Here is a 12,723-nt window from a genome sequence, read left to right as displayed (position 1 = left end):
TACCACCATAAAGCCTCACTGAGCCAGGGGGGCGGGGCCATACCACGCGCTCTCAAGCAAAGCATCAGCAGCCAGTCCAGCCAAGGCCACCAACACAGGCTGACAAAAGCCCAAATAAAACGGACTATAGAAAGCTGCAAGGAACGATACATAGAGGAATGGAGAAGTGACATAAAGAATTCCAAGAAACTCACTGTCTATCAATCACTACAGAGGGAGTACACAATGGCTCCATATCTGGAGAGGCTACATCACCACAAAGACAGATAGGTCTTGAGTTTGTACCGTCTGAGTGCCCACAGCCTGGAGATAGAGACAGGGCGGCACAGACAGACATGGAAGCCCCGGGAGGAGAGACTGTGCAGACAATGAAACCAGGAGGTCTTGGAGGATGAGGCCCACTTCCTGCTACACTGCAGCAAATACGCACCTGTGAGGACCGCCCACTTCCAGAGACTCTCCGCCCACATCCAGGATTTTACCTCCACAGAGGAGGGAGGAGGAAACAACCGTGCAAATAGCTGCCCGATATGTCACAGCCTGCCACCAACTGAGAGGAACATGATACCACATGGACTGTATTCCCCCCAATACCCCCCTATGAACTGTATAGCCCAGTCCCCCATGCTGTCCCTTACATCCTCCACACACCTATGAACTATATACCCCAACCCACTTTATCCTTCCCTTATTCTCACAATCCCCCCCCCCCCCCATGTTAATGTTTTGTTTTGCTTTGGCAATGCTAAATGTACTTGGTCCTGCCAATAAAGCTTTTTTGGATTTGGATTTCAAAGGCAGAGGGGAGGAGGAAGAAGGAGAGGGGACTGAAGAAAGCTGATAGCATCTCCAGCCTTTAGCCTGTGACAATATGACAAAAAGAACATGGCTGTCCTCATTGTATCACAGGAATAAATAATCGTACACTTTTTAAAGTTTTGCAGCTAGATATGCTATGTAAACTATCTAAACTTCAGATAAGATATATAGACAAGTTACTTGTTATAGTTAGTTTTTCATCTCGGATCCGTTTAAGCCATTCCTTGGTGCGTTTAAAAAAAACAAAAAGCATATGCACACACACACATACAAATATATATATATATATATATATATATAATACATGCATCACGCCATCACAACTGAACCGATAGTTCTTCTCCCTTTGGCACTGCAGGTTTGCACCTAATTGTAGTTAATCTGAGTGTAGAGACTTTGCAAAGTCACATTTCCATGAAATCCTCAAAAGTAACTGTCACTGGATAAGTTCCTTGTTAAAACCGCACAAATAAAAAGAGGTTGGGGTGAGCCAACAGATGGCAATAATTCTGTTTGTTTTAGTGAAAGTCTTGCTTACGTTTTTGTTTTATACTATTTTACTATAAAGGTTTTTGGATTGTGGAACGAATCAACTGGGTTTGAATTAATGCATATGGGGACATTCACTTTGACTTAAGTACTTTGGATTCCAAGCATTTTTCTAGAATGTAGTTCCAGAACCATGCTTGTAATCCAAAGCACTCTTCTATAAGAAAATTTCTTTATAAGGATTAATTGAAATTCAGATGATTCATTCCACTTTTTCAATTGTAAAATGCTGAAAAGTTATTTTAAAGAGAAGATAAAAATTAACCCCAAGGAGAAAACTCAGGAGAAAAAGGTAATTGCATATGGGCCAATGTGAGATATGGCATATCTACAAATAAATATATACTCTGGTACTGCTGTCAGCTGGACTCTTTTTGCCAGGAAAACGACAGATATATTTACATAAGAAAAATAGTGCTCAGATGTTGAGAAAATCAGGGGGGAAAATCCCTGGAAAACAGGAGTGAACTTGGTCATATTTACCTAAGATCTGGGACCAGTGTCTAAAGGGCCTTATACCACAGCTTTTTCCCATTGAATCCTGCCCATTACCCCATCTACTCTGTCAACTGTATTTTGAACACAGGTTTATGTATATGCATACAAATTTATGCAACAAAATATATATATTTTATTTAATTTAAACGTATAATTCACTGTGCGATTCGTACTTCCACTAAAACTAGCAATAGTTTGGATACTAATTCCTGCCACAATCCTCTGTCAATTGTATGTTTGTCGAACACAGGTTTATGTATAGGTATGCACTTTTTTTTTTTTTTTTTTTTTTTTCACCCCCCCAATAATCTTTGCTATTGTATACCACAATTCTCTGTTGATTGCATATACTTCAAACACAGGTTCATGCATATGCATGCAGATTTATGCAACATATTTTTATGCCACTATTGAAATATATTCATAGCCAAATCAATGTCCGAATAATCAGAATGAATTTTGCCAAAGCACTACAGTTTCATTTACTCTATTGTCTCTGTTACAGCTGTTTACTCCTATCTGTTATTGCCTGATGAAGCGGGTTTGTATCCCGTGAAACGCGTTGCACTTTATTTGGAGTATCCAATAAAATTGTTTTGACTGAAAATCCACAGTCGTGTGTTCTGCTTGGAGGGGGTGAGTCCACCACTGCCTCCTCTATTACCAAAATGGGTTTTTAAGTTCTTTTAGTGTTTTTTATCCTATTGGCGCCTCTGTTATCCTATTATCTACATCAAGTCCACCCTTGGTGGAGGGTTGTACCCTTCCTTCTTCAACTACAGAGAGCGACTTTTTAATCCTGAGTGGGGTCAGGACAATCTCCCCACCTGCTTTGACAGTGGTTGCCTACTTGGTAACCCTGGTTTGTGAGTATTAAATTAATATTATTACTCTATCAATTATACCTTACCAGTACATACTACACTATATTGGGCTCTTGGTGTTCTCTCTTTTTCTTATACCACAGCTTGTTCTCTCTGGCACTGCAGAGAATCTAAAATCCATACAAGTCCTCTAGAATCTATATATTATATATCCTAGTTAATACACTTTTAAATTTAAAGTGCACCCACATTACATATAACTAATAAACTGCCTTTACTTCAAATACAGCTTGAGCCAGAACCTTAAAGGACCCCTGTTGCGAAAATCTTAAAATTTAAAATATATGTAAATATATACAATTAAGAAGTATGTTTCTTCAAGACTAAAATAAGCCATAATTTACTTTTCTCCTATGTTGCTGTCACTTACAGTAGGTAGTAGAAATCTGACAGAACCGACAGGTTTTGGACTAGCCCATCTCCTCATGGAGGGTTTAAAGGGATTTCTTTTTTTTCAAAATGCACTTACTGAATGGCAGTTGATCCGTCCAACTGCCAAAAAAGTGTAAGGTGAACAAGCAGGCTGGTCAGCATCTTTGTATAAATGGTTTTCAGGGATTGTCTTTATAAATAATAAAGGTCATGCTGAGAATCCGGTACGGAGTGATGGACTAGCCCAAAACCTGTCAGTAATGTCTACTTAGTAGATTTCTACTACTTACTGTAAATGTCAGCAACATAGGAGAGAAGTGATGTATTGCTCATTTTACTCAGGAAGAAACGTACTTCCTATCTGTATGTGCTTTAAATTTTAAGATTTTCGTTACAGTTCCTCTTTAAGTTTTTTTTTGGGATGGAGTGGAAAAGGGCTGAAATCATGGTCCTGTGTTTATTCCTCTCTGTGTCCCCACTGTAGAGATTTAACCTCACTTCCTGTTCATTATGACAGTGGTCACTGGGACAGGAAGTACAAGGATCCAGCAAATGAAGACCAAGGCAATACAAACAAAAGCTTTAATCTTTCCCCACAGTACAAAAGTGTTTTTTTTTTTTTAATTTGTGTCTGTGCTCCTATTGGAGAGATTTTCTTTCCTTCCTGTTCATGACAACAATGGCTACAGAGACAGAAATGATGAAAAAGAGATAGGAAGTGAAGGAAAATCAACCCAGCAAGGACCCAGACAGAAATAAGAACCTCACTTCGAAGTTTCACTGGGGGAAAAAAAAAGAATACCATTAAATTGGAAAAACTACAACAGTGTATATAGAACATATATAAAAAAGTATAAGTAGTTAATTTCTAAAGTAATTAAAATATTAAGTTTTTACTTAAAAATAAATGAATTATTCAGTAAATAAAAAATTAAATAACAGAAAAAAGAGATGCTCTATAACTTACCTGTACAGGTAATAAAAGAAGGACAACAGGTAGAATGCAAGTTTACACCACGCTTCCTTCTGACAGTAATTCAAAATATCAACGTTCATTATGGAGACTGGGTCAAACATAACTTCAGAGCCATCTGCAGGTCGGTGGAAGTACCTGTCACAGGCCATAAAAAAAAGGTATTTGGCAAGTAAAACGCAGCTCTGTGATTATGTCTGTACATTGTTAATAGCAGTATAGCTGGTAACTTAACGCTGTGGAATAAAACATTGAAGCTGTTGCTAAAATTATAATAATGAAGCTGCTGTTCTGACAGCACACAGCAGGCCACATCTCCCGGGTCTGCCTGCTGCACAGTCCACACAGACACCACATACACGGCTACACTCACATCCACCCACGTCCTAACACACCAGCCACAATCCTGTCTCCTCAGATGCAGGGCCACCATCCCTCGGTGTGCTTTCCCCTACCCCCCCCCCCCCCCCCCCTGTTTCCTGCTCCATGGCAGTACCGCCAGCTTACCCCTCTGTGTGCTTTCCTCTACCCCCATCCCCCTTCCCCTGCATCCTTCTCCATGGCAGTACTGCCAGCTCACCCCTCTGTGTGCTTTCCTCAACCCCCCCCCCCCCCCTTGCCCCTTCCCCTGCATCCTTCTCCATGGCAGTGCCGCCAGCTCATCTCTCTGTGTGCTTTCCTCTACCCCCTGCCCCACATTCTTCTCCATGGCAGTACCTACAGCTCATCCCTCTGTGCACTTTCCTCTACCCCCCTCCTCCCCACATTCTGCTCCATGGAAGTACCTCCAGCTCATCCCTCTGTGTGCTTTCCTCTACCCCCCTCCCCCCCACATTCTGCTCCATGGAAGTACCTCCAGCTCATCCCTCTGTGTGCTTTCCTCTAACCACCCCACCCCATTCCCCCCACATTCTGCTCCATGGCAGTACCTCCAGCTCATCCCTCTGTGTGCTTTCCTCTAACCACCCCCCCCCCCATTCCCCCCACATTCTGCTCCATGGCAGTACCTCCAGCTCATCCCTCTGTGTGCTTTCCTCTAACCACCCCCCCCCATCCCCCCCCACATTCTGCTCCATGGCAGTACCTCCAGCTCATCCCTCTGTGTGCTTTCCTCTAACCACCCCACCCCATTCCCCCCACATTCTGCTCCATGGCAGTACCTCCAGCTCATCCCTCTGTGTGCTTTCCTCTAACCACCCCCCCCCCATTCCCCCCACATTCTGCTCCATGGCAGTACCTCCAGCTCATCCCTCTGTGTGCTTTCTTCTATCCCCCCTCCCCCCCACATTCTGCTCCATGGCAGTACCTCCAGCTCATCCCTCTGTGTGCTTTCCTCTATCCCCCCTCCCCCCCACATTCTGCTCCATGGCAGTACCTCCAGCTCATCCCTCTGTGTGCTTTCCTCTATCCCCCCTCCCCCCCACATTCTGCTCCATGGCAGTACCTCCAGCTCATCCCTCTGTGTGCTTTCCTCTATCCCCCCTCCCCCCCACATTCTGCTCCATGGCAGTACCTCCAGCTCATCCCTCTGTGTGCTTTCCTCTATCCCCCCTCCCCCCCACATTCTGCTCCATGGCAGTACCTCCAGCTCATCCCTCTGTGTGCTTTCCTCTATCCCCCCTCCCCCCACATTCTGCTCCATGGCAGTACCTCCAGCTCATCCCTCTGTGTGCTTTCCTCTATCCCCCCTCCCCCCCACATTCTGCTCCATGGCAGTACCTCCAGCTCATCCCTCTGTGTGCTTTCCTCTATCCCCCCTCCCCCCCACATTCTGCTCCATGGCAGTACCTCCAGCTCATCCCTCTGTGCGCTTTCCTCTATCCCCCCTCCCCCCCACATTCTGCTCCATGGCAGTACCTCCAGCTCATCCCTCTGTGTGCTTTCCTCTACCCCCCCTCCCCCCACATTCTGCTCCATGGAAGTACCTCCAGCTCATCCCTCTGTGTGCTTTCCTCTATCCCCCCTCCCCCCACATTCTGCTCCATGGCAGTACCTCCAGCTCATCCCTCTGTGCGCTTTCCTCTACCCCCCTCCCCCCCACATTCTGCTCCATGGAAGTACCTCCAGCTCATCCCTCTGTGTGCTTTCCTCTATCCCCCCTCCCCCCCACATTCTGCTCCATGGAAGTACCTCCAGCTCATCCCTCTGTGTGCTTTCCTCTATCCCCCCTCCCCCCACATTCTGCTCCATGGCAGTACCTCCAGCTCATCCCTCTGTGTGCTTTCCTCTATCCCCCCTCCCCCCACATTCTGCTCCATGGCAGTACCTCCAGCTCATCCCTCTGTGTGCTTTCCTCTAACCACCCCCCCCCCATTCCCCCCACATTCTGCTCCATGGCAGTACCTCCAGCTCATCCCTCTGTGTGCTTTCTTCTATCCCCCCTCCCCCCCACATTCTGCTCCATGGCAGTACCTCCAGCTCATCCCTCTGTGTGCTTTCCTCTATCCCCCCTCCCCCCCACATTCTGCTCCATGGCAGTACCTCCAGCTCATCCCTCTGTGTGCTTTCCTCTATCCCCCCTCCCCCCACATTCTGCTCCATGGCAGTACCTCCAGCTCATCCCTCTGTGTGCTTTCCTCTATCCCCCCTCCCCCCCACATTCTGCTCCATGGCAGTACCTCCAGCTCATCCCTCTGTGTGCTTTCCTCTATCCCCCCTCCCCCCCACATTCTGCTCCATGGCAGTACCTCCAGCTCATCCCTCTGTGCGCTTTCCTCTATCCCCCCTCCCCCCCACATTCTGCTCCATGGCAGTACCTCCAGCTCATCCCTCTGTGTGCTTTCCTCTACCCCCCCTCCCCCCACATTCTGCTCCATGGAAGTACCTCCAGCTCATCCCTCTGTGTGCTTTCCTCTATCCCCCCTCCCCCCACATTCTGCTCCATGGCAGTACCTCCAGCTCATCCCTCTGTGCGCTTTCCTCTACCCCCCTCCCCCCCACATTCTGCTCCATGGAAGTACCTCCAGCTCATCCCTCTGTGTGCTTTCCTCTATCCCCCCTCCCCCCACATTCTGCTCCATGGCAGTACCTCCAGCTCATCCCTCTGTGTGCTTTCCTCTATCCCCCCTCCCCCCACATTCTGCTCCATGGCAGTACCTCCAGCTCATCCCTCTGTGTGCTTTCTTCTACCTCTGCATTCTGCTCCATGGCAGTACCTCCAGCTAGCACTTTGTAGAATAAAAGTCAAATGGTCAAAACACATATGAAGACAATATCTTCCATTACCAGCAGGCATTGCTTCCTTGCTAAGCTAAGATCTCCATGCAGGAGTCAGGACAGCAGAGGGGAAGTTTATTGAAGAGCTGCTTCACTCACATTCTCTGATAACTGTACTATCTTACAATCTCCCGTGTCCACCTGTCCTACCCAATCCTGCAGAATGACCTGTGCCCCACATTCATCTCCTGACTCTCACTTCCCACATCATCTATCCTTCCACTCCCCACCCCCATGTCACCTCTCCTGACTCCCACCTACCCATCCTTCATCTATCCTGCTCCCTCTACCCCTGAGCTAAACACAAGCAAAAAGGGTGCCTGAATTGACCTAAAATAGAAATCTGAAATCCACTGCGGCAGAGTTGGCTGACAGGGTCATATGCATAGTGCCATCTCCCTGCACGCCGCTCACACGCTCACATCATCTATCCCCGTACACCCTTTGCCGCCCCTCAACCAGTGACATACTCCCTCCTGGACAGGAAGTACATCACTGGGATTCCTGGCTTCCCCGTTGTATTTGCGTCATTCCGTTAATGCGTGCTGCCACTGCCAACAAATTTAAAATGTCTGCATCACATATCGACTTCCATGCATTCCTGTCACAGCGGAAGTTGCATGGTAACATGCAATGCGACAGGGTTAGTGTGCTAGGCCCCATGCACTTTGCTGTTGCGTTACCCTGCATGCAAAAAGGTTAACGCAATGCTAAAAAATTGCCCAAGTGTAAAAGGGGCCTAAAAGACCATAAATAAAATACACCATAAATCATTATTATTCAAACAAAAATTGCAAGATCTAATGAAAATAATTATATCTCGTAATAAGATATTTAATTTAAGCTGTTCTAAGCTGCAACTTTATGAACCCTATTCTTTGACTGTAGCTACTCCTTAAAGGACTACTGTAGGGGGGTTGGGGGGAAAATGAGTTGAACTTACCTGAGGCTTCTAATGGTCCCCCGCATGCAGCCACTCACCGATGCTCCAGGCCTTGCCTCCAGTTCACTTCTGGAATTTCCAACTTTAAAGTTGGAAAACCACTGTGCCTGCGCAGCCCCACCCTCCCTCCCGTTGACGTCACCAGGAGTGTATTGCACAGGCCCAGTACAGTCTGTGCCTGCGCAGTACGCTCCTAGTGACGTCAGCAGGAGCGAGGACACAGCCATGCAGGCACAGTGGTTTTCAGACTTTAACGTCGGAAATTCCAGAAGTGAACCGGAGGCGGGGCCTGGAGCATCGGTGAGTGGCTGTGCGGGCACAGGATGTCTGCGGGGGACCATTAGAAGCCCCGGGTAAGTTCAATTCATTTCCCCCCGACCCCCTACAGTAGTCCTTTAAAGGAGTACTGTAGGCGGGTACGGGGAAAAAAAAAGAGTTGAACTTACCTGGGGTTTCTAATGGTCCCCCGCAGACATCCTGTGCACGCACAGCCACTCACCGATGCTCCAGGCACCGCCTCCGGTTCACTTCTGGAATTTCTGGCTTTAAAGTCGGAAAACCATTGCGCCTGCGTGGCCGTGTCCTCACTCCTGCTGACGTCACTGGGAGTGTACAGCCTGCGCAGCACGCTCCTGGTGACGTCACCGGGAGCGAGGACATGGCTGCACAGGCGCAGTGGTTTTCCAACTTTAAAGTTGGAAATTCCGGAAGTGAACCGGAGGGAGGGAAAGGAGCATTGGTGACTGGTTGCGCGGGCACAGGAGGTCTGCGGGGGACCATTAGAAGCCCCAGTTAAGTTCAACTCATTTTCCCCCTACCCCCTACAGTAGTCCTTTAAAGTGTACCCAAGTCAAATTTTGGGTAAGAAAACACATACTTATTTATTGTATCTCTAAAGCATCGACATCTTACGCAGCATATTACGCAACAATAAATAGAGACATTCAATGTAAACAAGGGGTGGCAAATAGTTATAAAACACAGCACACACAGTTATACAAGCAAACAGTATGACATGCATGATCATGCCATTTTACAGACACCCAGGAATTCAAGTCCGAGTTAGTCAATGGGATGGGTGTCATTGGTGGGGCCGCAAGATCAAGAAGGACAGAAGAAGAGAGAAGCCTCTGAATCCTGTAGAAGCTTTCCACGCCTTCCTCTGGATTTCCGTTCCCGCTCGCAGACATCTTCCCCCCTTACAAGAGAAATCCAACAAGGGCTTGGGGGCTGGTGTGGGTGCAACACACCCATGGATGAAGAGGAGCCCTTCTGATCTTCTAGAGGGCCCAGGCAAGCGTGTGGCTGTGGCGAGGTGGACACAGGAAGCCTTTACAGAATCCAGAAGTGTTTTCTTACACAGGTGTTCAATTTAGGCTCTCTTTAAAGCAGTAGTGTATTTATAAATCACAGTGCTTAAAGTAAATGAGAATAAGGCCCTGTTCAATTATTTAATACGCGGTATATACTCAACTATAAGTCTACAAATTTAGGTCTGATTTGTTACAGTAAATTATGGGGGTCACTTATACATGGGTCATGTTTCTGACCTATATTTCTGACTTGTAGTCCTGTAGAATGCAGATAATACGGTAAAACTTTTCATAATGCTGGTTTCCGCTTCCCCCTTTTTACACATGCAGTATTACGATGCACTGTTCTGCTGTTAATGGCTGTGTTAATGGTTGCAGTTGGGGGCCACAGGGTACTATGGCTGCATTTGGGGACTTAAAGAGGAACTCCAGTGAAAACTAACATAATGAACAAAAGTGCTTAATTTTTACAATAATTATGTATAAATGATTTAGTCAGTGTATGCCCATTGTAAAATCTTTACTCTCCCTGATTTACATTCTGACATTCATCACATTTTTACTGCTGGCGGGTGATGTCAGTGGAAGTAGCTGCTGCTTGCTTTTTTGGCGGTTGGAAACAGCTGTTATTTCCCACAATGCACCATGGTCCTGACATCACACTGTGGGAGGGGTTTCAACACAATATCAGCCATACAGAGCCCTCTGATGATCCTTTTGACAAAAAGTAAAGATTTCTCATGGGAAAGGGGGTATTAGCTACTGATTGGGATGAAGTTCAATCCTTGGTCACCGCTTCTCTTTAAGCCCTTAATAGCTCACTTTCCTGAGTTGACTTATACTTGAGCCATATAAAAATTTCAGCTTAAGAGGGTCAAAAATTTGGGTTGACATACACTGCGACGACTTATATTCGAGTATATACAGTACTTTTATCTATTTTTACACCCTGCTTCAGATACAGGCAAGTCAAACTCCAGGGTGAATAGAAAAGCTGTTACACTGTGCTTATACTGAGGGTTTTAAGCATGTGTAGCTAGAAAAAAAAATCAGATAATTACCTATGGAAAGGCTCTGGATCCTTTATAGAGCCATCCGTGCCCCCTCTTGGTGTTCTCGTTTCAATAAGATGCTGCCCGAAGCTGTCCCCAAGTGCTCTGGAAGCCTGAGAGCGGACGTTGCGCTGGGAGAGACGAATGACAGCTCCCCTTGCTGCCGGAAATCTCCCCGGTGGCGTTAAATACTATTCCCCCTCCGACTTGTCACAACTTGGAGGGAGGTGTAATTCAGGATCCGGCAACCGCCGGAGCCCTGAATACCCTTACGTGCCCCGCGCAGCATTACATTGGTGCTATAAGGCGCCCAGTGGTGAGCTCCTTACACCAAAATCATCTGTTTCGTTCTAAGAGTCCCCACAGGCATATTCCACCAGTCGGTGGAATACATGCAACGGTGGTGACAACGCTGTAACGAGGACACTGAGAGGGGACAAGGAGGACTGTATAGGATCCAGAGTTTACCCTCTCCTTAGGTGAGTAGCTGACTTTTTTTTCTCGCTTCCGTTTTACTTTAAAGGGGAACTTCAGCCTAAACAAACATACTGTCATCAAGTTACATTAGTTATGTTAATTAGAATAGATAGGTAATATAATCTCTTACCCACCCTGTTTTAAAAGAACAGGCAAATGTTTGTGATTCATGGGGGCTGCCATCTTTGTCATGGGGGCAGCCATCTTTTTGGTTGAAAGGAGGTGACAAGGAGCAGGAGACACAGTTCCAACTGTCCTGTGTCCTGATAACCCCTCCCAGCTGCACACGCTAGGCTTCAAATGTCAAATTCAAAATGTAAAAAAAAAAAAAAAAATTGCACCAAAACAGCAGAAAGATAACAACAACATCAGAAATCCCATCATGCTTTGCACAGCATCAGGGGAAAAAAGCCCGGGCAGTTTTCTTCTGTGCAGCTAAAAATTAGGCTTGTATAAGAGAAACAAAGTTCTGATGCTGTGAAACAGTTAAAGAAACACCAGGCCTTTTCAGTGCTGCTGAGTCGATTTTTAGTCCGGAGGTTCACTTTAACCTTCCTGGCATTTAATTTCTGCAATATTTTAGTACCAAAATCGGTACATTTAATTTTTTTTGTAAGCATTTCTTTATATTGTAAGCATTTTTGCGGTATACTGCAAGTTGCGGTCTTGCAAGCTGTCCGCAAGTACTGTACAATGTAAAAGAAGCACTTAAAAAAAATGTTTAGTAGTACTGCCAATAGCTTTTTTTTTTTTTTTAAACTTAGAAACTTTTATATTGGATCCAATACAGATGTTTGTATTGAATCCAACACGAAAAAACTGAATTGGCCACCTGATGTGATGACGCTGCATGGGCCCCCTAGTGTCGGGCGCACACAGTATCATCAGATGGACACGCTGGGGGAGGTGATCGCTGAGGGGCAGGAAGCCATGAAGGAGTAGGAAGAGGAGATCACCACCAGCGATCGCCAAGAAGAAGATGGGAATACTCTTGCAGGGAAGCCACAAGATGCTGGCGAGGGATCCCACACACCAGCGATGTTGCAGGTGAGTCATTGTAATAATTGGACAAGTCTGACTCATCCTTACTGTTTCTAGCAATTTCTTCAAGTACGAGTCAGGCTCATCCTTAACGCTGCCCAGGTGCTGATAACCACTGGAAACTGCAATGTGCCCCTCCCCCTCCGCCAAGCAAAACTTTGAAGGGGCACCTAATGTTCACACCCTTCCCTTGCCTCCCTTTGGTGCCCCTCACAGCCTGGGGCCCATCTTGCAAGGATCATAAAACAAGTGTGGCCATCAGGATCTTCACACCCATAACAAGAGTAGCTGCAAAAGCACCTGATCTGTAGGATAGACCACTGCATCAGAGGGGGAGAATGTTAACAGTTGGTACCACCCACAGCATTGGGCCCCCCTGCAGTCACTGGGGCTTGTCAAGAGAAAGAGTTGCTGCTGTGTCATTTCTGCTGGACATCACATAACGTGTAGGCTGGAGTAGACCGTGCCAAATATAAGAACGCTGCATTATTGGCCAGAGCCTTTTTTAGGTAATTTTAAACACACTTGGCTAATATGTACATTACTACTTTAAATACCAACTGATTGCAGCCCAGGGAACGCTCGG

The 12,723-nt window shown here is 46.4% G+C and overlaps 1 protein-coding gene across 5 annotated transcripts in view; it reads right to left on the bottom strand.

The window, feature by feature from the left end:
• Positions 1 to 12,723, bottom strand: part of LOC137538410 (protein cornichon homolog 2) — a 325,780-nt gene that overhangs the window by 171,644 nt on the left and 141,413 nt on the right. For all 5 annotated transcript variants that reach the window (XM_068260581.1, XM_068260582.1, XM_068260577.1 and 2 more), the window contains one exon: positions 4,090 to 4,233. In XM_068260581.1, the coding sequence (XP_068116682.1) occupies positions 4,090 to 4,233 (144 nt within the window). The remainder of the gene's footprint in view (positions 1 to 4,089; positions 4,234 to 12,723) is intronic.

The sequence above is a fragment of the Hyperolius riggenbachi genome, chromosome 11 (genome assembly GCF_040937935.1).
Source record: "Hyperolius riggenbachi isolate aHypRig1 chromosome 11, aHypRig1.pri, whole genome shotgun sequence".
NCBI lineage: Eukaryota > Metazoa > Chordata > Amphibia > Anura > Hyperoliidae > Hyperolius > Hyperolius riggenbachi.
This window is presented reverse-complemented; position numbering and strand designations above follow the sequence as displayed.